This window comes from Watersipora subatra, chromosome 5 (genome assembly GCF_963576615.1).
Source record: "Watersipora subatra chromosome 5, tzWatSuba1.1, whole genome shotgun sequence".
Taxonomy (NCBI): Eukaryota; Metazoa; Bryozoa; class Gymnolaemata; order Cheilostomatida; family Watersiporidae; genus Watersipora; species Watersipora subatra.
The window spans coordinates 57,872,848-57,900,699 of record NC_088712.1 but is presented as its reverse complement, the minus strand read 5'-3'; the positions used below and the strand labels follow the sequence as shown (position 1 = coordinate 57,900,699).

Here is a 27,852-nt window from a genome sequence, read left to right as displayed (position 1 = left end):
TCGTGAAATTTGAAGGAAAGATTTGTTGCATGATACACAAAACAAATAGTGCAACAATTTTTTGTGATAAGCGCTTTTAATGAACTTAACACAACTCAACACAACATAATAATATAACATAAAAATTGCCAAAGGTTATCAGTTTATCAAAAGAATCAAATCAGTAGAGGGGAAAATAAACTCATGAAGATCCCAAATAGCCTGAGGTTTAGAGAATTAATTTATAGTGAACAGCCCACAAACCTTCATCATTCAAAGAACTTGGGCTAGCATCGTTAAAGAAAACTGTTCATGTTAAGCTGTTTAAGATAACTTAAATTTTAGGCGGTAAAAAACATTATTTTTATTGTCTGGTGATAAATTGGTCAAAGTATGTTTAGAATAGCTACTATAAAATAATGTGTTTGAAGTAGCACTGTTAGGTTTGTATATAATTACATAATACTCGGTGTTACATAGGTACATAATATAAAAGTTTTTGCGCAGAACATTCATTTTTATATAACTTACCAAATTTATTAATTTATCATTTTAAAGGAAGACGCATTTATCTTCAGTTTTTTGGGTTTTGTCACCCTTTATCTAGTTATAGCAATTAAAAGCTAGCAATGAAAAATCTACTTGGTGCTGGGATTGAACTTGGAACCTCCAGTTTTGCAGACAGGTATTTATCTAATACACTATGGAACACATTGTGAACATGCTCATTACACATCCGAATCTTTCCCAATAAGCATATCAACCACCGAAATTTTATCCAATTTGTAATATCTAAAGAAATTGATTGTTGCACGTAAATCTTATTATATGAAAATGAGAATAAAAATCTTTTGAAACTTCATCCCACAAGAAATTTTTTTTCTGTGCAGTTCAAAAGATTTTACAGAAAAAAATAAGACAGCAGACTGTTTTATTTTACTGATGTAAAGTAAAACATCAGTAAAGGTGTTTAAATGTGAAATAATTAGCAAGCAATGGCTAGATAAAATCTTTTCTACTACAATGAAAAGATTTTATCTAGCCAGTGATCAAAATATTTGATACTGGTACAATTAATACAAACTGAGAAAACAAAATAAAAGTCATGAAGCTGTTAAACTAATATTACCAATGAGTACGTAGAAGTGTGCGTATAAAAAAGATTTCGGTTGCTGTAGAAGCTATCCATTAAAATGAGATATCGTAATTAAATACATCATTGAAGCACTCAAGGGTAAACAATGTTTTTTGTCTGGTGGAGTGGAGAGAGAAAGCGGTAACGCATTTATGAAAGTCGAAGGAAAAAATTTGTAGGAGGATACACACAAAAAATACTGTAACAAGCTTCTGTGATGAACGCTCGTAATGAACTCAACACTCATCTGTTGATGAAAGGAAATTCTCCATGTTAATGTACTATATCCCTATAACATGCGATATCATGCATGCAAACGACAATACTTTAAATGAAATTGATAAAATGTAGTTGATTATAAAAAAATTAGTTTTAATTAAAATAAATAAATAAAATAATGTAAAAGCTGTAAATAGAAAAATAGAAAAAGTTTTGTCCGTTTTCAATAATTGTGGCAAGCAAGCTGTTCAGCACGTAAGTCAGCTGGGAGAAGTGTATATTTTAAAAGCAGCCTTTTTTTAAACCGGATACAGCTCACAGAAAAGCTCATGTCGCGAAAAAGCTCGACTATAGCGTAGCTAAAATGTTGGGAAAAAAGATTGCACATCCCGGCAATAAAACTGGTTGCATTCAGATGCGTGCATGAGCAGTCATGTGCACTTTGATTGGTAGCTGCATTAAGTATGAGGGCTATACTATTGCGGAGCTAAATAGCAGTGTGGAGTGGTGGGTTGAACAAGTGATATGTGTTCTGAACAAATCAGGTTTCGGAGTTCAATCCCGTGACCATGTGGATTTTTCATAGCTGGTTTTAATTGCTATAACTGAACATAAGGTGTACAGAAAGACAAGTAAATTTTTAGCTGAACGCACGGGTATTAAAAAACAGCTTAAAAGAGCTTATAAACAGGGGCAGGTAATGTAGTAGCCATTGGCTAATTTGAGTAAGCTAGTGTAGTTGTTCTGTAACACAGAGTCGCTATGCCTATTTTAACCCAGATAATGACTATCTGTTCTATGAATCCATTGTATCCCAATGCATTTATAGGTTAGCTTGTCACCTTGTGAATGGGATATTTCAAGATCAAATCCTTTGCAATACGACTTTTTGATTTATAGAATTTAATTGCTATAACTAGACAGGGTGCACAAAAAGTCAAAAAATGAACACTGACATTTATATAGATGTAAGTAACGTCTGCCTAAAGTCTTATTTTATGATTTTACTCTTCCCACTATGCTCCACTTGATGTCATAATTTATGTTCTGATCTTGTAATGGTCATATATGCTTACTTAGCTTAGAGCTTAATCATTTGCACTTATTTCTAAATGTTGAAAAACGATTGTAATAGTGTTGTTTGAAGTTGGTACCTGTCAATCCTATTCCAGATGAACCTTACATAGGACTGATAGATACCACCTTTAAACAATAGAGCATTTTAGACATAGAATAAGCTTTACACTACATTAAGTTTGTTGGAATCTGCCAGTCATTATTTATAGACCAGCAAAGTTTCAACCAATATACAGAAGTAAAAGACACACTTATATATCAATTTACGCCTAGCGCTAGAGCATGCGATTTCGACGTGATGCATGTCAATTTAAATCCGGAAGTTAATGCTATGAAATATAAGTTTATCTTGTAGATTTGTCTGCTACTACTGACACTAGCAAGAAATTCTATTCGTCAAGTGACGGTGACAAAATTAGCCATCATCAGTCAGGCTGGGTATACTGCATGTCTTGCTACGAACATCCTTCTGGCTTCCATAAGTTAGTTTGATATGAGCACGGTGTCTACCCAAACTTATTGGTAACAATAGTTCGAATAATCCGGGATCATTCGAATATGATCAGTATTTCCCATTCTTCTTTATGAGGTCATTTACCAAACACAGCCAGACTGGAAGTGTCACGAGGGTAATGATTCGCAATTAATTACCAGTTCTGTTAAGGTTGCAAACTGGAGCTTCATTGAAACACACTGAACACTAGTGGTGCTAACACAGCTCTCATTAGAGACACACAATATCAACAGAAAGATTAGTAATGGTAGAAAAATGTTTTTGAATCAGGCAGTCGATCTTAATTTACCAACTTGGCTGTCTCATTTTGTCATGAGTGCATTCAGAAGATGTTGGCTGCTCACTTTCACTCTTGACAAAACGATATTTTATTATTACATTGTATTTTATTTAAACCTATACTCTAAAAAATGCACCAATCCGTCAATTCTTACCTTCTATTTTAGCCAAAATGAAAAATCTTAAAATTTTGCTCGCAATACGCTCGAAACAATTTGAATAAAGATAACATCAAAACTGAACTGGTTTGGTCACTTTGATCAGGTTTCAGTGTCTTGTGATAGAAACACAACATATTTTCTACCAGTTCTAGTTTGAGTTTTTTAACATTGCGCTTTAATATCAGGCCTTTCGTATTTTACCCAGTAGTGAATATCAGCTGCTTTGCTAATAATTAGTTAAAGCATATCTGCCACGAACAGCTTTCATTGTTTGTTCAAAGGTAATCAGACACGATGATTACGATTTTGTACTCAAAATAAAAACTGGTCCACTAAATTTCAAAGTCATTTTTGTTTTTGAAGGCTTTTTTACAGCGATTTAATATCGGTGTCACAAACCACACAATTGACACAACAAGCCCCGCCCATAAATATGTGACATAACCTAGCTTTTCAGGGAGGGAAGTTGAGGATGTTTAGTGCGATCTAGAATTATAGAGATGGGTGTCTTAAAACCCATTATTCTTTAAATTCAGCTTTCAAAATAATCTCAGTCTTTTTTTAAAGGTAGATAAGCTATTTAACATTGCTTGTAGTTTATTAGCTTTAATAGGCTGAATGCCAAAAAAATGAGCTCAAAAATGTGTAATAACAATGCTAGCTTGTGATACTAATCCTTCTGACTCAAGAGAAGTAAAATGAAAACATAGATATAAGCACATAAATATCATTAGTGTAATAATGATAATAATATAATATTATTAGTATAATATTATAACACTAATAATAATTTTATTGATTAACATAATAATCATGATAATAATAATCATAATAATAATAATCATAATCATAATAAGAATAATAGTAAGCATAAATAAATAAAGAATGATACTAATAAATAAAGAAACCAAACAGTGTCAGGTCATAGACATAGCAATACCTGGAGACACAAGGGTAGTACAGAAGGAAGATGAGAAGATTGGTAAATACAAAGAGCTTAGGTTTGAGATAAACAGACTGTGGAAGGTGAAGACCGGCGTGATACCAATAGTAATTGGTGCACTCGGAACAATATCAATGAGGCATATAGCATACTTGGCGGAGGTGGGAGTGAACATGTCTTTTGAGACTATACAGAAGACGGTCATCTTAGGAACAGCTCACATTTTGAGGAAGGTCCTCTTTTAGTGGAGTTGAGGAAGATGTTGGATCCTTTGGCCTTTTGTTAAGACCCGGACTCAACATGGACAACAACCAGTCACCTACCACCACACGACTGTGAAGAAAAACTTTTACAACCATAATAGTAATAATAATAATAATCATGATAATAATAATCATAATAATAATAAGAATAATAGTAATAATCTACTCCGACCTCTATATGGGGTCAGAGCTGTTGTCTGCGAGTCACATTTTGTTTGGGTTTATCAAGTCAAAGTTATTTTATGTTGAAAAGTTCCAAAAATACGAGTTATAATTTTGATTATTATAGCTGCTTAGATGTTTCATATATAGATGCGAGGCTTACCAAGTTAAGGCAATAAATTTTCAAAAAAGAAATGAAAAAGAAATAGGCCAAAACAACACTTTTTGTGTTTCTAAATCTGTGCCTGGTCATTTCTAGGTTTCAATTTTTCATGGTTGCTTAAGTTTAAAAAACCTAAATCGTTTTAAGAAAGTCTTGCGGAAAAGATGAAGTATAAAAAAGCATCAAGTTATGTTATTATGTTGAAAAATAATTTTGATGCATGAATAAAATAATAAACATTTTAAATATATACTGTATGTTAGTTCACGTGTTCTTAAAGGAAAATGAATGATAATACTATCTATGAAGACTGAAATAGATGGCAAGGATTACATGTCACCCTAACAAAAGGGTTCATAAGTTATTATTCTATAATTACAGATTAACTTTGGCTTAACTCTAGGATCTCCTTGTGTAGTTCCTGGTAAAATTCCTTTAAAAGGTTACAAAAACTTATTGCTTTGTCAGAACTTGAGAAGTGTGCAACCAAGCTGTAGAGTCTGAAAAAAGCTTAGAAAGTTCAACATATTTCAAGCTTACTTCTCAATTAGAAAAGGATGAACTTCAAGGTATGTATGGTGATTGCTAGAAGACAATTGCTGTCAGCTTAAAGACCACAGAAAAAACTTTAATTAATAGTAGGAGAAAAAAATAAGTTTTGCTGTGGATAGCAATTTCTCATAATTGTAATTTTTATTATGTTTTCACATTTGATCCTTGCTCGTTAACGTTTGCATAAACTTCTCACAAGCAATTTTTTATGGGTTTTCACATACATCCTTTTAAAACAACTGCGTTTGTGACCATTCAACAAAATTACTGAATAAACACCTTTTAAAAGTATTCGTCATGTTCAGTCTGTAGAATAACATAACATAAACATATAAAGGGTAGTTATAAATTTCTCATTTATGCTTGGAAATAGGGCTTTTTGTAACAGTAAACACGTTTGCTTTTTTTCATTAAAAGCATCAATAAATTAAACATAAACTGAACAACCAGTATAGCGTAGGATTTAGCCTCTTGCAATGCTAGGTTTTGATGACATAAAAATGCTGCAATACCTTCACTTGTTCCATGTGTTGGTTTCTTTTAAGGATAGCTGTGACCTATCCGTCTAAAATGTTTGATTTGCTAACAAAAGATCGGGGTTCAATTCCCGAAAAAGGTCACTGGTTGTGAAAAAGTTACAACCAACCATGAATTGCTCTCTGCAACTGGACATGTTTCTAGTTGTCAAGGATGTCTTGCCAGTAGACTCAGACATGTCTAGCCAAAATCACAGAACCATTGTTTGTGCAACGATGGCTGTTAAAACACGAACACAGCCTCTGCTTGCGGAAAGCGTAGCAGACATCGTACTAGATTCTCAAGTGTTTGCTCAAATGTATTAGTTTCTCAAAAATATTTTTTCTCAGTTATCTGTTAATGTGCCACACTGAAAATCATTAAAATTGACAAGTTGAAGTAATATATTTTCTTCAATGATAAACCTAAAAATATTATTAATTTAACTTTTTGAGAGTTAAATTAATAATAACACATAATAGTCACACATAATAAAATATATGTGTGATCATAAATCTACCCAGACTAACATTAATGCAGGTTACTTTGTCTGAAAGGCTGTATGTTGCTTTATCTATTTTTAGATTTTTGCTGTATTAATCGTCTTGGGAGCCCTGCAAGGTGTGCTGACGCAGTAAGTACACGTAAACAATTTAAACCATTTTAACCTACTATCAATTGCAGCTAAATGTCAGTTAATATGATACTACTCATCACTTTTGTGTAATATCCAAATCATTTAAGCACTTCCTATTTGGTTGATAAACGATGTGAAATTAGGCAGATACTATCCAAGGTTCCTTTTTCAAATGCATTTTATTGACTCAGCCCCTTAGCATCACAACAATCGAAGCTGAGTTAAAAAAAATCTCACTGTTAGTTCTTTGTTTACATTGTTGGAGTTGTGCCATTACCAGATACTACCCATAATTCTCTTGTAAATATAAATAACTGGACGAATATCTTTACAATGACAACAGTAACAGGTGTGTTGAAGTATCCTTACAGACAGTGGTAATATTTAGCTGGTCACCTTCAAGGAGTGATGTTAAATATAGATATTAACACTGTATGCTGAGCTGATTACAAGGTATAAGCTTGGGCTTTTTTCACTGTGAATACGTACTTGTGACTCAAATAGCAGTTACTAATGTGTTAGTCATCTGAAGTACATCAATAAGCTAATCACAATCTTTAGATCTCTATCAATAAAAGTAAATTCTTATCGATTGCAATAGAATTTTAAACACCCATTAAATTATTTAAATAAAATAGACCCGGTTTTTGGTGGATTCAGAAAATAGTAAATGGTTTATGTTACAAGTGATTTTGTTGCCAATTCTCTAATTGGCAAATATTTGTCAGAGCTGCTCTATGGTTTATCTGTCTAGAAAAGTGACAGGTAATTGTTTTAACCAATCTAGTTTGCTGTTTATGGCTTTGAAGCACTAATGATTAGGTTTTGTTCTAAGCCTTCATTTATGCAGGTTATCAGCAAGGACTTTATTGCTTTTAGAAATAAAGTGACAAACCATGAATAAAGGAAATGTGTTGAGTTTGATTCTTGCCCTCTTTGTGTCCAAATAGCCTTACTCTGCTGTGTACAGACGTCTAAAAATTTTACCAGTTTTTAGGGTTCATTTAGATGATTGACGTTACACTTGCATATTCAGTGCAGACTTTTGATGCATTTAAATCTAGGCACAAAGATAGGGATGGTCGTAAAAGGCCTGGAAAACATGGAGAACATGGGCAGCCCGGACAACCTGGACGACCTGGACTGCCTGGTTCAGGTAGTGTTGATTCCCTTCGTGGATCTATAAGAAGTTTCATCAGCAAAAATGTAAGTAATGCTTCAGAGCGTTGATAAGTTAATCAGTTTTACTTCACTTATAACATATATAATATAATTATTTATATAACATATAACATTTAACATAACTAGATATATATAATATAGCTGGAATAACATAACTATATATATATAGTTATATATAACATATACTATATAACATACATAACATAACATATATATACATGTATATATAACATATCTAGATATATATAAAACATAACTAGCTGAATATAACATAACTAGATGAAATATGTAACATAACTAGATATATATAACATACATAACATAACTAGATATATATAATATAGCTGGAATAACATAACTATATATATATAGTTATATATAACATATACTATATAACATACATAACATAACATATATATACATGAAATATGTAACATAACTAGATATATATAACACATAACATAACTAGATGAATGCAGGCATTGAACGGGTATATGCTACACATTTGTTCAAGACTTAAAATAGCTCATAATCAATGGCAGGTAATGTAGCTGCCATTGATTAACTTTCTTTATCAAATGAATCTGAGTAACTTAAGCTAGTAAATTAAGCTAGTAACTTTAAATCTTTAGTATAATAGGAGCAATGTCTGAAGCGAAGCTTACGCTTGTTTGGCAAGTGCAATGAAGCGAGGCAAAGAGAAGCAAACAGAAGCCAGCCAGCTTGTGCCTATAATTATGCATATAATCACACTAGTAAGTGTAATGTCGTAACTAACCAATAGTATTTTTGCTAGCGCTGCATAAGTATGTGGCAATTGTCACTGAGAATAGTGAGGACATTGTAGTGAAATGGATCCCGTGCCTGTATGCAAAATTGGAGGTTCAAAGTTTGAAACCAGTGCAATATGGATTTGTCGTTGTTGCAAGATTTTTGTCACTATTACTGGATAAGTGAAGGACAGATGATGAGCACTCACACCTGTATATATATAGTACTTTACTGGCAATAATTTCATTTCACAAATAGAAATGTTTTTCAAATTAGGCCATACAACAATAGTAAAACAAAAAAGGGGAAAAAAGCAACGGTTAGCCATTAAAATTGAATAAATAGTCTGACAAATAGTGTTTAAAATGCCTTTCTCTGCTAAGAGAGTGGCTATTTGGTGGAAGATTGTTAAAGCAGGTGGCAATGACATTTTCAAAATGATTGTTAGTGATTTTATGCAATTTTTTTCACCCTACATAAGTTGAAATGAGTTGAGAACCTGTAACTGTCATGTAAAAAATGAGGACACAAACCATGAAAAATCTTGAAACATTGAATTGAAGTAAAATAAATATTTAGCATAGGCAGAGTAAGAAGACGCAGAGATTTGGTAAGATCATTTGGTGGAATGTATGCAGGAGTATGATGTAGATTTGCAATGAGTCGAAATGCTTTCTTTTTGCAACAAAAATAAATCCTTAGTGACATATCTTGGAGCTAGATTATAATAAATGTGGATACCATAAATAATATGGCAAAATATAAAGTGATAATAAAATGCAATAGCAGATTTTGAGTTCATGTATGGCCTGCAAAACTGGAGCTGAGTCAATCACTTCGTGACCTTACTACAAATAGTGTCGACATGATTACTCCAAGAGAGTCGATCTGTCAAAACAAATCCTAACAATTTTGTCTCATGTCTACAAGTGATGGATTGACTGTTAAACTTAAGAGTAAAGCTGTTTCGAAGGTTTTCATCAGCATTATAAAGAAGAATGCGTGATTTTTGTAAATTGATTGTCATATGATTTGATGTACACCAGTTGCTGGTAATTTGCATGATGAGATTGCAATTTGTCTCAAGAAGTTGCAGATCTTTGTGATAACTTACAAAACAGTATCATCGGCTTAGGCAAAGCCTTTTGGAATAAGTCTAAGAAGATCATTTATATATATTAAAAATAATACTGGCGCCATAAGTGACCCCTGTGGAACACCAACATCTATTTCTTGTGTCAATGATTCCTTGTCATTCATGACGACCTTTTAGCACCTTTTGTGAAAATAGTTTTGAAGTACATTATTTGCAACGATTTATTTTTAAAACCAACAAGTTCTAATGTAGTTTACTGATATAATATTTTGTGATTGACACAGTCAAAAGCTTTGCTGAAATCCAAAAACATCAAGCAAATCTTCTCACCTCTGTATCTATAATTAATCTTGGTTCTAATATTATAATATTATTATAATATTATAATAATAATCCAATTGTATCCCATTTGAAACTTTCTGGTACTACATCATTTGTCTATATACCTTAACTGTCTGTAAGTAGTCTACTGTAAACGCTCGATAAAGACTTGACAAGTCAGACAGAGTAGAAGTACATGAATTAAGAAAACTCTACACTTACATCTAACCGTTCATGTTGACATCAAGCAAACTGGTTGTGCTGACTTGTAAAAGAATTTTCACAGTCAAGTTTGATGTTCATTAATTAATATTAAATTAATTAAATACTCCAAAACAAAAACTAACATCACCTGAAAATAAATTATTTATATATTATTCAGCAATTTTACACGGCGAGTCAAGTTTTTTTGACTTGCGCTAAACCTGGAATCTATGCGGGTAAAATGGCTGCTAACTAGATTTGGCAAATAACTGCTATCGGCTGTCTAGTCCGTGATTATTTTTAATCTGTATAAATATAGCTAAAAAGTTTATTTCTATCTTTTAACAAACAATTAAATATTTGTTTTTTTGTCATGATTGCTTGGAAAAGCTGTTAATGATTTCTACATATCCTATACATTAGACACTTTAAGTGCAATTTTAGACAGAAACAAAATTAATTGTTCATCAAAGAAAGCCTAATCAATAAGCGAAATGTGAAGCTAATATAGTATTTCTAGGTAAACAGCAGATTACCACTGGCGCTGAGGCTAGTGTTCCACAGTTGTGTAGGAAGCACAGGCTGTGATGGATGCATCAATACAGCTGACAAGGCAAATACCGGTAGGATTATGAACTTTTGTCCCTTGATTTGGTTCAAACTAAGCATGTTTAGTGGTTATCGGGAACATGCTAGAAGCTTATATAGTAATACTTACTGATAACTTGTGAGGCAAAATTTGAGTATTTAATACCGCATTGTAAAAGCAATAAAGAATATTACAAGTATTGGGTAACTAATGTATATATTATTATATTCTCATTAATTGATAATTTATTTTTTGGTTTGCTTTATAATAAAAGTCGCAATAGCTTAGCTACGTAAATTTCATCATAAAAAAACATAACAGATTATGATAATTACTGAGTAGTTGTTTATTATTATATATTGATTTATTGCTTCTTCTTTTTAAAATAAACATATTGATAGTTTAATTATGTAAACATCTGCTATAGAAACATGCAGTTTTCTTGTCTAACCCTAAAAATGGTTTTCTTGCAAAGTGTTAACACTTGTAGGTTTATATGTTCCATTTTCCTTACAGGTCTACAGACAATTTACAAAGACACAATTAACCTTTGGAAAAGCCTGGGCAAGCCGATATCTTTTGCTGACTTTGTTGTATTACTTGGAACCGTTGCTGTCGAGTTAGGCATGTCACGCAAAGGTACGTATCAATCTGCTATGCTGACAGCAAAGCCTTGTTACATAAGTAATTCATAAGCGCATATACGTGCATGCCTGTCCATGAATTTCAAAAAATAATTGAAATTAAAGTCTGTTAAAATCGTTTTGTTTTTTTAGAAGTATATGTATTAAAAAATTAATCGATAATACTTGAGAGGGAAAATCAAGCATGGAGTTATTAAAAGCAACTGTGAACTGGCGCAAATAATTACATGTTCAAGAAAGTGTGTCAATATAAAATATATAAAATAAGGTACAACGATATTAATTGTGCACCAACTTTTGTATAACACCAATTGATAACCATAAACTGGTCCTATTTACTGGTTTCGCTCTAGGAGGTCCCGGTCACAGAAGACTACCTTTTAAAACAGGGAGGTCAGCTTGCAAAGATCCTAGCAATTACAGACTCTCTCATAAGTATCATCAGGTAAATAGATGCTATTACTATCAGCAATGTCTCTTCAAACATTTTATAAGCGGTTGATTTTATTAGCGAGTTGGCAAACCTTCTAATTTATAAGAAGCTAAAGTTACATAGCCAATCTCAATGATTTTTAGAATAATATTTTGTGGCGACATGTAAATCACATTGGTATTGCTAGAATTGTTTTCATTATAATCATTATTAATAGTGTGTATATTATTACTATGTTGAGTTCTTTGATCCACACTCTTCTCCATTCACTCTCTCTCCCTCTCTCTTTCTCTCCCTCTCTCTCTCTCTCTCTCTCTCTCTCTCTCTCTCTCTCTCTCTATCTCTCTTTCTTTCCCTCTCTCTCCCTCTCTCTCCCTCTCTCTCTCTCTTCTTCCCTCTCTCTCTCTTTCCCTCTCTCTCCCTCTCTCTCTCCCTCCCCCCCTCTTTTTCTCTCTCCCTCTCTCTCCCTCCCCCTCTCTTTTTCTCTCTCTCTTTTTCTCTCGATCTCTCTTTTTCTCTCTCCCTCTCTCTTTTTCTCTCTCTCTTTTTCTCTCTATCTATCTTTTTCTCTCTATCTCTCTTTTTCTTTCCCACTTTTTGTCTCTCTCATTTTCTCTTTATCTCTCTTTCCCTCTCTCTTTTTCTCTTTTTCTCTTTATCTCTTTTTCCTTCTCTCTTTGTCTTTTTCTCTCTTTTTCCTTATTTCTCTCTCTCTCTCACTTTCTTTCTCTCTCCTATTTATTCTCTCAAAATAACAAAAAGAGTGTGAGTGAATATTGATATTGAACAATCTTGCAGGGTCAAGACCCAAACTCATTGGCATTCTTAATGAAGGAATTTAAGCTATCCAGAAATCAGGCTGTAGCTCTAATGGGTAAGCTTTAGAAAATAATATACAAAGATTATTTAAAATCAAATACATGTTTACTTTTTAATAAACAGGGCTGAGCAACTTTAATTGTATTCTGTTCATAGACATAGTAGGTGCGTATATCTCAAAACTGTTCCTATTATGAGTGTATGTAGAACGATCTAAATTCATTATAAGCCAATCATTTTGTAGAGGTCATTGGAGTTAACCTATGATAACTTTTTCATTATATATTGAAGGTGCTCATTCTTTGGGAACGTGCAAAGCGTCTGTCAGCGGATTCGTCGGTCCATGGGACAGGACAACTACTACTCTTGATAATGGCTTCTACCTTAATTTAGCTAACACCAACTTTGATATTAAAAAAGCTCCAAATGGGTAAGCTGTTCTTTACTCTTAGTTTGCTAAAACCTGTTAACAATAAAAAGTGTTTTTTGGTGTGTAAAATATTATAAACAAATTGATTAGTTAAAGTGCAAAAACTTACCTTCACATAATTTGAAGGCATGACATAATTATTTTGCTAATAATCTGAACAAAGGGAATAACAATGTCTAATCGCCAAACATTGTTTATCAAAAGTGTCTCAAATTGCAGCTTCACTCAGTGGAGTAAGAATGGACAGATGATGCTCCATGCCGATATGTCTCTCGCACGAAATTTAAAAATCTCCAGTGGTCAAACACCGCTCTGTAAGACTTCAAACCAATGCTCTGCTTCACCAGATCGGAACCAGGTAGAAGATAGTTTTACTTAAATTTTATTTATTTTAATCAATTTAAGACTTGTTTATATTCATTTTGAAGTTTTAGTATCATATGGTGCTTCAGGTCAATTTTGTATTCTTCTATAATTTAACTATGAAATAAAAATTATTCTGCTGATTTGATGCTCATTTAATACTAAGCAAAATTACTGGCAGATGTTGGGCAGGTTTAGACTTATTTTTTGCAGGTCGTGAAGTATGCTAAGGATCAGAAGACATGGGCAAACGACTTCCAAACAGCATTTTTAAAGATGGTCGAGCACTAGGGTGGAGTTCCACTTATCATGGTGTTTGTTACATAGGGCTGGTGGAAGTATATGTTATTTACTTGTCATTTACATGCTTTAGGCAGCACTTTATACACTATAGTTTGGTTTTATAAGCATGTTGCATGGTTTTATTTAACTTGATCTATTCTTCTTTTCATTGAGTCATTTTTAATGTTTTTTGAAGCAAGGAGTTGATAATATTCGTGCCACTTTGGCCAGTTATGTTCAGTGGGTGTGGTTATGTTCAGTGGGTGTGGTTATAAAAATACGAGTTCAACAAATGACCTTCTTGTTCCATGATTCCTCATGCTGCCAAATGTGAAACTCAAACAGTTTACTTAGCAGCAACACAATATTTATGCACTTTAACAGTTATAGAAGGCCGAGTCAAAGTACTACAAGTATCAATCTCAACAGCTTTAGCTTCAAATTGTTAAACAATATTTTGTGTAGTGGCTATATACATGTATGTACAAACATTTACACGTATCTACATGCATTTACATGACGGTTGTGCTGCTGGTGCTCACTCGTCTGTGTAATGCTATAACTGTGTCTGTTCTTCTGCAAACTGTGCTGCTAGTCTTGAAATATCAACCAGTCCCTTTTGCTTTGCTTTTATTTTCGTTATAAATTACACACGCACGCACACCCACACGCACAGGCGCAGTCGCACACACACACTATATACATATAGATACATGTGTCTGTGTGTGTGTGTGTGTGCATGGTGCGTGGTGCGTGATGCGTGGTTCGTGGTGCGTGGTGTGTGTGTGTTTCAAACAATTGTATATCAAGAATCAAACAAAAGCAGAGATGATGGGGCCAGTGCGAAATAGCCAAGCTAACCGGTCGCAGGCCCGCGTCGACAGCATAAGGTGTAGACACTAATACTCACCAAGCCGAGCTAAAGTGGAGCCTTATTTCCATTTTAAACTCACCAATAGGTTTTATTAATTTCAATGACGATGGCAATTTATTCCACAGTGCAGACATCACAAAGTTGGATGTTCGTTGACCAGCAGATGAAGAATAAAAAGGAGCGGGAAGTGAGGATGATTGAAATCGGGTGTTATAATGGGAAGGTTTTTGAAACGTTTGTGAACGATACAGTTTGTGTGCTCTAATAAATTATTTGTAATGATACATTCTATCAGCAGTCAAAATCTTAGAGTCGGGAAATAAATCAAAAGTTGGGTAACCAAAAGGCTTTTTATATACATGTATAATACGCAATATTTTCTTTTGAAACTTAATTAATTTGTCAAGGTGAACCCAAAAAGCATTTCCCCATGATTCTATAGAGTAGCATAATTTAGAGTGAATAAGAGAGCAGTAAAGCATTATCAGAATCTTTCTTGGAACAGTAGTGCTTAATCGAAAAAACAGTCCTGAAATAGGTCTTAAGTCAATCAGTAAATTGCGTGTGTGTGAGGACCAACTCAATTTCTTATCAATTTTAATGCCTAAAAACTTAATTTCATCTACTTCAACAATATTTTTATCATTTAAAGTTAATAAGTGTTCAAATTTAAAACTGATCTGGTAGTTTTTGAAAACAATGTAAGCTGATTTTTCACAATTAATTGTTAGTTTATTTACTTGACACCAGTGGCTCAGTCTTTGAAGATCAAAATTAATTTTTGTGTAAGATTCATTCAAGTCAGAAGAAGAAAAAAACAAATTTGTGTTGTCAGCATATAAAATTGGAGTTAGATACTGTAGAGATTGACAAAGATTATTTATATATAGTGAGAACAGAGTTGGCCCTAACACAGAACCCTGAGGCACACCGCATGTTATGTTGCAGGAATTAGAATATGAATCATTTATTTGTGTGACTTGAGTTCTATTCGACAGATAAATAGGGATCCAATTAATAGTCAATGGATTAAAATTATAATTATTCAACTTGTTAAGTAATATATTATGATCAATGGTGTCAAATGCCTTACTAAAATCTATGAAAATACTAATTACACATTCTCTTTTATTGAAAGACTCTAGAATTTGATCAGTAAAAAATAAAATTGCATCCGATGTACCTCTTGCCCGCCTAAAGCCAAATTGATTTTGATTGAGAAGGTTGTTGGATTCTAAGAAATCAAGAATTTGCTGATTTACAGGTTTTTCCATTACCTTGCTAAAAATAGGTAAGATAGAAATAGGACGATAATTGTATCTACATGTATGTTATAGGTGTATATACATGTATATACTAGTATAATATACATGTATATACTAGTATATACATGTATCATAATGTATATACTTGTATATACTAGCATATACATGTTTATACAAGTATATACATGTATATAAAAGTATATACATGTAGATACTAGTATATACATCTATATACATGCGTATACTTGTGTATACTTGTATCTACATGTATATACAAGGGGATGGTGCTACTGGTCCTCGCTCTTAACGGTGTCTGTTCTTCAGCAAATTGCCAGCGAGGGCTGTCCTGCTGCTAGTGACAAACCATCGGACAGTCTATTTAGCTTTGTTTGTATTTTTGTCATAAAGTACACACACACACACGCGCACACGCATGCACGTACGCACACACAGTAGGCATTCAATGAAAAGTGCTGCACAATGCCAAAGAAGCAAACAAACAAAAAATACTCAGTGTTAGCTGCTGCTGAAAGTCACTGTATGTCTACATCATTTACTACCTGAAATACATGTATATTGCTGCTATATGAGACTAAGAGTTGTCCTACCATCAATAGATAGATGCTTCTGCTTGTTTTACCATTAATTCAATTTTTATTTAATTTCAATTATCTTAGTATTTTATTTAAAATATGCATATTATTTTATTAATTTTACATATTCATTTTACATACATGTATTTAAGTATAAAAATTCCTAAAACTAATTTGCGTTTTTGTCACTAGTGTCAGTGTGATCATCATGTTCATAGGCAGGGCAGACAGCTTTGGCCTGGAGCCTGTCAACTTAGTGCTAGAGAGTGGGGTGATGATGGTGACACCCAGTCTCAAACGGAGGAACTTTCTCATTGTAGTAGTTTCGACTACGAGAAGGACTTGGAGACCGACTTTGGCAGGCTTCATTCTTAGGCTAAAACTAAAGAGTTGTTTTCTCACTCTTGTTAACCTACAGTAGGTAATGTCTACTTAAACGCGGGTCTCCTATAAAAATCCTGAGAATCTAAGAACTCGCTTTAAGATCATAGTCGTGCCAACAGCGCAACTTTTTCAGTTTATTTGAGTTGATTGTTGCCGGTCGTAGGGTTAGTCACATTTGACATTACAACCAGTGTTACCACATGCCAACACTTGTTAAATTGCTATACTGATATACTATTGCAATTACTAGTTTTAAAACTAATATACAAGTGAGAGATATTTTTCTACGTCCTCCTTTTCTTGGCTGGCTATGTTGTAGTCATTAGGTGCTATTATATCCATTATAGTAGCCCTTTTGCTCTTTTTGTTTACCGCTACTATATCTGGCTGGTTTGCCAAGACATGTTTGTCAGTTTGAGATATAAAAGTTCCAGAGGAGATTACCACTGTCATTCTCACTGACTGACTGGTATAGGTACTCACTGGTATAGGTACTATATCTGGAGCTTCCCTCCAATGTTGCAATTTTCTGAGCAATCCTCATCGCATAGACTTCTGCACACTACTCCTGCCACTAATCAAAAGATTTCAGGGCTGACACTTTTAAAAAACTTGGTGAGCAGGTCAAACAACTGTGGATATTTTAGGTTTCACTGTGTCATGTTTATGAAAGTAAACAAAAAATCCAGTCTCTTAATTAGAACAATTAAAAAAACTATGAAAAATAATGATGACTAACTACTTTTGATCTACAAATAGAACCGTGACTTAGCTATGCATAGATAAAAATCTACATATAGAAACTGTTATCAAATTCATTGCATCAAAAACATAGATGTAAGACAACCTGAAAAAATCAGATCTTTACTATGATGAAAGTTGTGGTTTGAAATTGTAAAAAAGACTGCATCATGAAGGATTCCAACTCACGGCATTGGTCTTAGTAGCCCAACATGGTATCATCTCCACCAGCCAGCTATACAAAACATTACTGAATAACTGTGCCTATGGTTATTATCTGCACTTTATCAGTGTGCATGACAATCTCTTACAGTACAAACTGCTAGGGTATTAGTATTAGTATTAATAATCAAAACAAGCTATTTTCTAAACCTGGGAGTCATAGACTGCCTAAAAAAATTAATACAATAATTTGATCATTATTTTTAATATATTGTTTCTAAAGATTATTTAGGTAATCAGCTCCAATGTTATTGACCAATTGCAAGGAACCAAATTCAACTGTTTTTAGAATACATCATCATTTAAAACATTAGTCAGACACTTGTAAAAGGGAAAGGAGTAGCCCTTAACAAAGTTTTGATAGTGGACAACTCCTCATTGGCTAATTTTGCCGCTTTTGCCATTTTTCGCGTCTAGAAAGATGCTTAATAGGCTGATAAAACATCGGGCAATGTTTCTATTTTTCTATACTAGTGACTGTTAACTGCTGTAACTAAAATTGTATTACAACTTCACATGGGTATTTCAAATCAATACAAGTTAATTACAATAAAAACTAATGAATATTTAGCCAATAAATATAGTCATAGATTTAATACAAATCAACAATCATTAAACAAATGGCGCAAGGGATTCTGACTGCTGTTTTCTACAGACCAACAGCAAATTATTAGCTGAAATACACTTAACTGTCTAACGATAGCTCAATTGCTCGATCATCTAACAACTTCTACTTTGTACATTTTTAATAAATAGTAAAAAGCTAAAAAATAGGCTACTTGTTATTTAGTAACAAAAAGTTACTAAATAGTAACTTTCTGTTACTAAACAACAAGTGTGATCAGCTCCCTAGATCTCCGTTTGTTGCATATAAACAAGCTTTTGGAATTTGAGGCATATTTCAGCTGCATGTGTGATTTGATTTCAATGCAAAAAAATTGACTATTTAATTAGTTGATTTGTTAGTGTTGAGTTATCAGATCAGTGTTTACTGTACTTGGATGCTACAAATTAGTTTTGGTTAGCTTAATAAAAACTAACAGGAAAGATATATCCTAACATTATTTACAAATTATTAAAATGCATATTTTTGTAGCTGAAATAATGTAAATACTTTAATCTATCCTTGCTAGTATTTTGGCAGCCTAGTATAATGTGAGAAATTATCAAGTGTAATAGTTATTCGTACAGTTAATCTGTTAACCCTGTGGCTGGCCAATATGCGCAGTAGTTAGAGTGTTGTTTTAGAATGCCAAAAGTTGTAAGTTCGAATAATATACAAAGCAGTTCTTTTTTCCAGCCTCTAGCCATAGATTTGGTCAGACACGGATCTCATTCTAGTAAAAATTTGAAGCTTATAAGAAGTTGAATGCTACTTGATACGGTATATAAATTGCCTATAAAAGGCGAAATTCCCCATTTATAGGCAAATTCTGAAGACTTAGTTGTGGAATTTCTTGGCCAGCCGGCAAGCTTCTAATACTATGTATACAAACTTACTTCCTGAGGATGTCTGATAGCATACCACAATCACATTTACTATGGCACTTCAATCGGTCTACAGAGTAGTTTGAAGAGAGCTCATATTTAGGCTCTTGACTTTCAATCGGATGGTCAAGATGTTTTTTATTATCGAAAGTGAGTGAAGCTCTAAACTGTTACATTGGTGATACCATGGTCTAGAGATATCTTTTTAGAATTATCTGTTACGCTTGGACAAATATCTTACGTCTTATTTCATAGCAACCATCTTGGCGACGTATTAAGTGCTAAAGAGGCTTACGATTGTTTGTTCAGTGAACGCTTACATGGATAATATCTCTCAGTCTAGTATATCAATTACTTCATCAGCAAATCCTTTAATCTGGTCTCATTTGCTCAGTGAGTTTGTCTTAATGTGTGAATGCGATCAGGTTTTCCATCTTTTTCAACTTTTACATTAACATCGCGACTATGAAAAACAATTTTTATTCAAGTTGGATTTGGACTATTTAGGATTTCTCAGATTTTTCATTGAAGTTTATTTTTAAATTGTCATATTTAAGTAATATTAAATCCAGGGTGTGATTCAGTCATTTGATTGGTTGATTAAAACTTTTTGGTTTGCTTCGTAAAGTTTTCAAAGCTACATTCCTGCGTAACAACTTCGTAATTTTCCTTTGTTTACTGATTAATTTATATGAAATCACATAAGCATAACGTCACATGTTAATAATTTTTCCAAGTTTCTGTTTTTGTCATGAATTAATTTTTGTAATTTGCATGGCATCAAAAATTTGCAGGAGCATCATAGCTAAACACGAGAGAGACAATATAGTTGATGCTAGGAGCCTTTATAGCTAAACTTTAGAAAAAAGTTATAATTGAACATAATAGAAAAATTTTAGCTAAAGCTAGGAGTGATTTTTGCTGAACTCTAAAAAGGCATTATAGCTAAACCTAGGTAAACAATAGTAGCTAGAGCTAAGGGTCTTTATAGCTTAACTCTATAAATGTGTTATAGCTAAACTTACGAGAGAAATTATAGCTAGAGCTAGGAGACTGTATAGCTTAACTCTATAAAGGTGCTATAGCTAAACTTAGGAGAGAAATTATAGCTTAAACGAGGATTCATTATAGCTAAACTTTAGAAAAGCATTATAGCCAAACCTAAGAGAGGATTTTTAGCTAAAGCTAGGAATCATTATAGCTTCAGAAAGACATTATAGCTAAACCTAATCTAAACCTAAACTATAACTCCACTTTTAGCTAAACCAAAGAGACGAGTTATAGCCTTAACCTCCAAGTATTATAGCCGAACCTTAAAGTAGCATTATAGATAAGCGCAGGCATACTTTTTAGCTAAGTCACAAACATACATTACTCGTAAACATAACACAGGTAGGCCTACGTGTATTGGCACTGAAGCTATGGAAATGGCACAACGATTCCACAATTTCTACAAACTGTGAAATATAATAATTTTTGCGTGTATTTATATTAATTCGAAAGCTTGCTTTATATTTTATGTATTTAATATTAGATTAATAAAGCATTCATACAACTTCACCTATGTCTTACTTCTGTTTCATTTCCATGAAATAGCTTTGCCTTGGCTAGTGATATGACAGACTTTAATGCATACACCCTGTTCCTGCTACCGGGCCAAACACTCACGAGATATGACAAAATCATTTGCCAGTTTCCTTTCTTGCACACTCCAAAGTCATTCCACTTACAGATTTAGGCAGAGCATTGGCTGTACTTAAATGACTTTGCTCATAGGAGCATAAATTATATTACATAAACCCACAATTAATGTCAAGCTGGCTTCCGTTGCTATAGCAACCTACAAAACCTATCATATGGCGAATATCCACTTTTAAGCCAACAGACGAAAACAAACCTAACAACTGTAAGCCAATCCTTTCCTGCCTTTGATTTACCTATAAAGAATTAACTTAATACTGACCAATAGAAATAGAAGGCATATTGGCAGAAAGTAAAAGGATATATACATGTATGTATGGTAGAGACTAGAGAAGGGGTTTATATAACTAATTGGCAGCCGTGGCAAGGTGTCAGCAAGGTGTCAGCAAGGTGTCAGCTGTTTAGATCTCAAAACTTAATGAATCGTCAGAATGAGTAAGTGCAGCTTCTGTTAATCATCATCTGATCTGGCTACTTTTTTTGGCATCAGAAGTTTAAAGTTGAATGTGACGTTGTTTATGTTTTAGAAATGCTGAAACCTGCTAAAATTCTTGCCTTCCTGTTGGTAACTTCTGTGAGTACGTGTCTTATATATTCTTAGCTTGTAGTCCAACAATTTGGCTTTGAGATAAGGTTTTGATGCAAAGATACGTAAATACAGAAGGTCCTCAGTTTATAACGTTGATCTGCTTTAAGACTTGGTGCAAGTCAAGTTTAACTGTAATTCGGAACATCCTGAAAAAATTACTCTATATGTACTGGACTGAATTGTATCATAAATAACATGCAGTAGATAATATATAAGTAATTCGTTAAAAAAAATTCCTTATGGCAAGAATTAAATGACATTTTAATAAAATAGTTAAGAAGCTGGAGCAGTAATAGAGACAGCTGAAGTAGATGGTAGAGGTTCGTAGTAATAGAGACAGCTGAGGTAAAGAGTGTAAGTCTTTATACTTTGTTAAAGTACTGCTCTGGGTTAGACTGGTCAAACAGAATTCTTTTCTCATTCAAGATCTTTTTGTAATACTGCAGTAAATCCATTAAACCTGTAGAAACCCTAGTGAACCCTTTTCGTGTTAGGATCTATAATGAAGTTAAAAAGGTAAAATAAATGTTCAAACAAATGTGATAGACAAAATTCGCGTACACAACCAGAACAGCCTTTCACTGAAACTTAGTGAGACAACCATAAGGAGCCATATTTATCCACTGCGTGCTAGAAATCAGTTTGCAATTGTTTACATCGCTTAAGACGCAAATGGTGCAGGGCAGGACAAAACTTAATATCATTTGTAACATCGTAACAGAGTGACTCAGCACCGTCATAATCTAAGGACTCCCTGTATAGGGTATTATAAATTTCAAAGTTACCCAGCACAGTAAATGTCACTTTTTTGTAGATTTTATATTGTTAGTTGTTTTGTTTAGTTGTTTTGTTGTTTCAAGGCGTATGCATTCATTTTAGCCAGCCATTCTTAATAAATTTTCTACGCTGTATTGTATCCTTCACATTAGCGTTACAACTCATTTCAACTCTGAATGCTTCTCAGGCTACATCCGAGCACATTATGGAGGGAGTGGTGTGACATCTGGATACCAGGACGCTCATCATGGTCGTCAAAGTGAAGTTAGACATTACCAACTTTCTTGGCTCACTTGGGTCCCCCAGAGATATCGCTCTTATATCAGATCGTATTTACAGCCTACTCCTAGTGCACCACTGACGACATCTCCTTGTAGGTAGACCGATTAATTTTTATTTTTTATAAAACTCTGTTTATCTAGTGATTTACAGGTATATTTATTTACAATTTTAAATTGTTGAGAAAAGTACCATACAAACCAAAAAGATATTCAAAGTATGAATTTTTAATATCTCTCTGGTAATAAAAGGTAAACCATTTGCGGATTTCTAAAAGAATTATTAGTAAATAAGAAGCCAAAATTATGTATGGCAGAAGCTTTTGTCAACCAAAAGCTTCTGAGAAAATATACGCAAAAATATTCTCAAGAAAATATTTGAATAACCTGAAAAGGCTTTTTCATAAATGTTTTTGCATCCACTGCCAGCAGCCGAACTAGAACAACCTCTTGTCAGCTTCATTCTTAAGTTTTAGTTTAACTATATTATATAATATATTATATTGTGTTTATTACTCTATTGGCAATAATTTCATTTCAAATAGAAATATTTTTCAAATTATGTCATACAACCAGAAAAAAACAAAGAAATTAAATTTTTTATTCTTTTGTCGTATTGGCTTGAGAGATAAGGGTGAGTTATTTGCAACGGCTAATGCTCTACAGCGTACAGCTGTTTGTAAGCATCTGATTAGATAAATGCATAGCTCAAAACTACTTATAAAAATATTCCAGGCGCTGAAGGTTTCCGTAGTAACTCTTTGATCAAACAGTTACTTGTTTGGTTTAATCACAACAGCTCATCTGATTGGCTGCTAGGTGCTATTATCAAATTTCATTGGTTTTTTCACATTTTCCTAGCCATTATTATTTTACTGTTCAATTTGCTGTTTTTATCTTAGCTATATTGGTGCTTTGTTAAGTTTCTGATTAAACTATTTGCATTTCTTCATTTTTAGTGACATCATTCTATTGTTGTCAGCCATCTTTATAGACAACTTTTATCATTAAAAACACGAAGATTTTACAATGAATTTTTGAAAACGATGCGTTTGTTTGCAATTTTTTATTATAGTATTAAAACAGCATCAAAAAATACTATTAAATAAAAGAATAACGATCATTTTCTACCAATATGGCGGCTTTTTTTGTGAATGAGTGCGTGTGCAAAAGGCTTCATGACGTCTAAAAAAACAATGGAATCCCCCGTTTTTTTTACGTCATCAAGCCGTATATCAAGCCGTATATTTATGTTATATATGCTTAGACTTTTCTGAAATAAATATATATGCATAGATCTCGCTACTTCATTAGCGTTTTATGTGCCCAATTATTAGTCATGTTTACATGTAACCCAATGCATGGGCATGGGATTTTAGACTTTTCATTGCAGCACGCTAAGAATAATGTTTACTATTTTCATGACCTGTGCTATGCTTTTAGATATACCTAGTATGAGTTGGTCAACTTGGACTGCCTGGTCACAATGCACAGTAACATGTGGAGAAGGTGTTCACAGCAGGGCTAGACAGTGTCTCACCAGACATTTGGCCAGGCAAGGCTGTTATGGCCCTTCTATAGAAAGCAAAAGTTGTAGCAAAGACTACTGCTGAGACAGTTAGGTCAGTAGTTGTTTTTAAGACTGCAAGATCCTGTTAGAGACAGACTTCTAACAAAATCGTAAGCATTTTTAGTTAGTTATAAGAGGTGGAAGTAGCAGATTTAACAAAGATTTTCTATGGAGAAGTTTGTAGCTGTAAGCTATAAACTTAGAATAGAAGCTTATAGCTTTATAGCCAATAGAAGCTTCATAGATAAATAAAACTTATTACGGTACGTATTTAACTTCTTAATTTAAAGCTTTGGAAATACTTTCAAACATTTTTTATAATGTAATGGTGTAGTTCATCACCTGCATTGAGATGTCACATTAGTTTGCTAACATATATATGGGTGGGATGTGCCACCTGCAGTGCAATATTGTAATAGTTTGCTAAGATGGTTGTTTAGTTTATCATCTGCAGGGCAATGTCAAAATAGTTTGAGGTGTACAGTTTGTCACATGTAAAGCAATCGTTCTCTGGAATTGGTATCTACTTGCTTTGCTACTGACAGTCAAACATTGTAGTAAGGCAATGAGATACAGGTATAAGTTTGTACGTATGATTGGATGAAACACATTCAAATTTGAGATTGGTTGGCAAACTTCTAGATGATTGGCCAAACACAAAACTTACATTATATTCCTAGAGGTGTTTTCTTTTCATAGTTTTGTAACAAAAAAGGATTAAATTCTTTTGTGAAATTACAAGTATAATTTTTACTTGTACCTTGGCAGTCCGCTGTACCGTGAGAGATTGTCAGTTGCAATATCTAACTGTACAATTATTCTGAAATATGGCAATGCGGTCAATTTGGTGATTTGTATAGTTGGTAAAGCTTTGGTCTACCAAACTGCAAGCTGTGAGTTCAAATTCTATTGAAAACAGTCTGTTTTCGTGCAAATGAGTGGATGGCTGTTATTATGGTAAAAATTCCCACGCATTTTTATCTTGCATGATTGTAAAATATATATCCAGAATATTTTGAATTTATTGCAAACAAAGCCAAATGCAAAACCTTTTCAAAGTTGGTATTATGGTAGCCTTTAGTTGGCTTAACATCCAGATTTTTAGCTTTTCACACTCAAAAGGAAACTCATTATATGACATAGATTGCTTAGAATAGAATGCAAAAAATATTTCTAGCACAGTTTATTGCTTCCAGAAACATCTGTTGGCTATTTGATTTGATTTATAATTGCACAAATCATTTTGCAGATGGTCAAGATGACAGCGCATTGGCACTGATGAGAGATATGGCTGTATTTATTAGAGCATTATTTGTTTCAACAGGATATTTAACTTGATTTGAGAATCATATATCACTGAACTATCAGGCAACAGTGATATTCTCCATCTTTCTAGGAAATCAACCGAAGTCTTTAAATATCATTTGTACATTAATTCTTGCATTAATCTCTGATCAAATTTTGTTGTTGGCATTGTGGAATTTAGCTTGTTTTGTTTAGTAAAATATAGTCCTAGTGATCCGAAATGCCTGACCTGTTAACAACAGGGTGGAGTTATATTTCTAAAAAAGTCCTTAGTGGTGACAGAATTGACATCTAACATTAAGTTGCTCTCTGCAACTGGGAAACTCAGCTCTCAAACATTTCCATATATTTTGCACTTACAACACAGCAGAGTAAGACATGGTGACCCTATTGATACCAAAAAACTGTAATGTGAATTTTGTTGCAAGTCTTTAAATTGCTCTCTGCAGCTGGGATGTCTTCAGTCGTCGAGGTTCCCTGGTCACCGGACTCAAACATGTCCAGCCAAAACCACAGAGACATTGGTCGTGCAACAATGGCTCTCAAAAAAGCGCCGCACAACCTCTGCTTGCAGTAAGCCAAGCAACATAAACATTTGTCAAGATTTGCTCATACATCTTGCATAGCATATTAGCACCTCCTCCAGCATGACTCATCACCTCACCCCTTCTTACTTGGATGAAACCATTTCCCTATTAAGTCAATCCTTAGCACAGCAGCGAGATAGATCATAGATTATGGTAGTTCACCGGATAGGCATCATCCTTAAATCACGTCTTGGCTCATGTCTATGATTAGTAGCATACATGAGAAACTCAACGATCGGAGATATCACAACTGCTTTCTGCAACTGAACATGCATCCAATCTTTGAGTTTCTCCTACCACTGGATTCAGACATGTCCAGCCAAGACCACAGCAATGTTTATAGCCAATGTTTGTACAACAATGGCTCTTAAAAACAACAGAGTCTCTGCTTGCATCAAGCTAAGCAGACATCATACTCAGCCTTCGAGGGATTTCTCATCCAATCCTTTATTTAGGATGTTGTTACATTTAGGGGAGGATGTGGTTTTCTATCTTAGTGTCATTTTATTCATCTGAATGACTTTCCATGTCAAATATTTGAGTTGACATAAATTCCGAAATTTTTTTGGACAACCAAGATCTGATTAGCATCTAATCTTGGCAGCATACATAATGAGAAAATGGATAAAGAACAATTGATGCCTGTAAAACAGCTATCTCCAGCCCTTAGTAGTATAAATAAATTACAACAGTAAGGGTAGCTAGAAGTTGAGAGACCACATGCTAAGAATAAGTTAGTTGACAGTTGATAGTTACTTTGACAGAAACCGATATTAGTGAAACACAATATAATTGGATGCCATCATCGACATAAAAACAAGGAGACATCTAAATTGGAAATCAATCTTATGACCGTGATATAACAGAGAAACTGCTATTTCAATTGTAAAGAAATTCTCAATTCTCCTTTGTTCTTACTACTTTAAAACTCATAAGTAGAGATTTCTACCCACATTTCTTCTGCTCACTGAAGAAGTCAGGAGTAGTAAAATCAGGCGCTTTGCCTAGGTGAGAACTATAGTTTGACAATGGCTCTGTTAACAGTACTCATTCTATTAACAGACTGTTAACAGTACCCACTCTATTAACATACTGTTAACAGTACTCACTCTATTAACAGACTGTTAACAGTACTCCCTCTATTAACATACTGTTAACAGTACTCATTCTATTAACAGATTGTTAACAGCACTCACTCTATTAACAGTTTGTTAACAGTACCCACTCTATTAACAGTTTGTTAACAGTACTCACTTTATTAACAGATTGTTAACAGTACTCACTCTATTAACAGACTGTTAACAGTACTCACTCTATTAACAGACTGCTAGCAGTGCTCACTCTATTAACAGACTGTTAACAATACTCACTCTATTAACAGATTGTTAACAGTACTCACTCTATTAACAGACTGTGAACCGTACTCACTCTATTAACAGTTTGTTAACAGCACTCACTATATTAACAGTTTGTTAACAGTACTCACTCTATTAACAGATTGTTAACAGTACTCACTCTATTAACAGTTTGTTAGCAGTACTCACGTTATTAACAGATTTTTTACAGCACTCACTCTATTAACAGATTGTTAACAGTACTCACTCTATTAACATACTGTTAACAGTACTCACTCTATTAACAGAAATTAGGATGTTCTAAGTTGAATAAAACCTTCAAGTTTCAACGAATTCTTTTTTTACGTTGTTCAACACCTCTCTGGCCGGTGCAGTATTTGCAGGGGCAT

The 27,852-nt window shown here is 33.6% G+C and overlaps 2 protein-coding genes across 2 annotated transcripts; both read left to right on the top strand.

The window, feature by feature from the left end:
• Positions 1–6,094: 6,094 nt before the first annotated feature.
• LOC137397513 (putative ascorbate peroxidase) lies at positions 6,095–13,743 on the top strand. Its single transcript, XM_068083805.1, has 9 exons — positions 6,095–6,282; positions 7,665–7,806; positions 10,695–10,797; positions 11,280–11,402; positions 11,761–11,852; positions 12,639–12,714; positions 12,951–13,089; positions 13,309–13,447; positions 13,666–13,743. Exons 1-9 carry the CDS (start codon positions 6,095–6,097, stop codon positions 13,741–13,743), a joined length of 1,080 nt encoding a protein of 359 aa, XP_067939906.1.
• Positions 13,744–21,327: 7,584 nt separating this feature from the next.
• On the top strand, positions 21,328–25,735 carry LOC137396954 (uncharacterized). Its single transcript, XM_068083239.1, has 5 exons — positions 21,328–21,437; positions 21,530–21,580; positions 22,556–22,741; positions 24,090–24,268; positions 25,466–25,735. Exons 1-4 carry the CDS (start codon positions 21,434–21,436, stop codon positions 24,257–24,259), a joined length of 411 nt encoding a protein of 136 aa, XP_067939340.1. The 5' UTR covers positions 21,328–21,433; the 3' UTR covers positions 24,260–24,268; positions 25,466–25,735.
• The last annotated feature ends 2,117 nt before the right edge of the window (positions 25,736–27,852 follow it).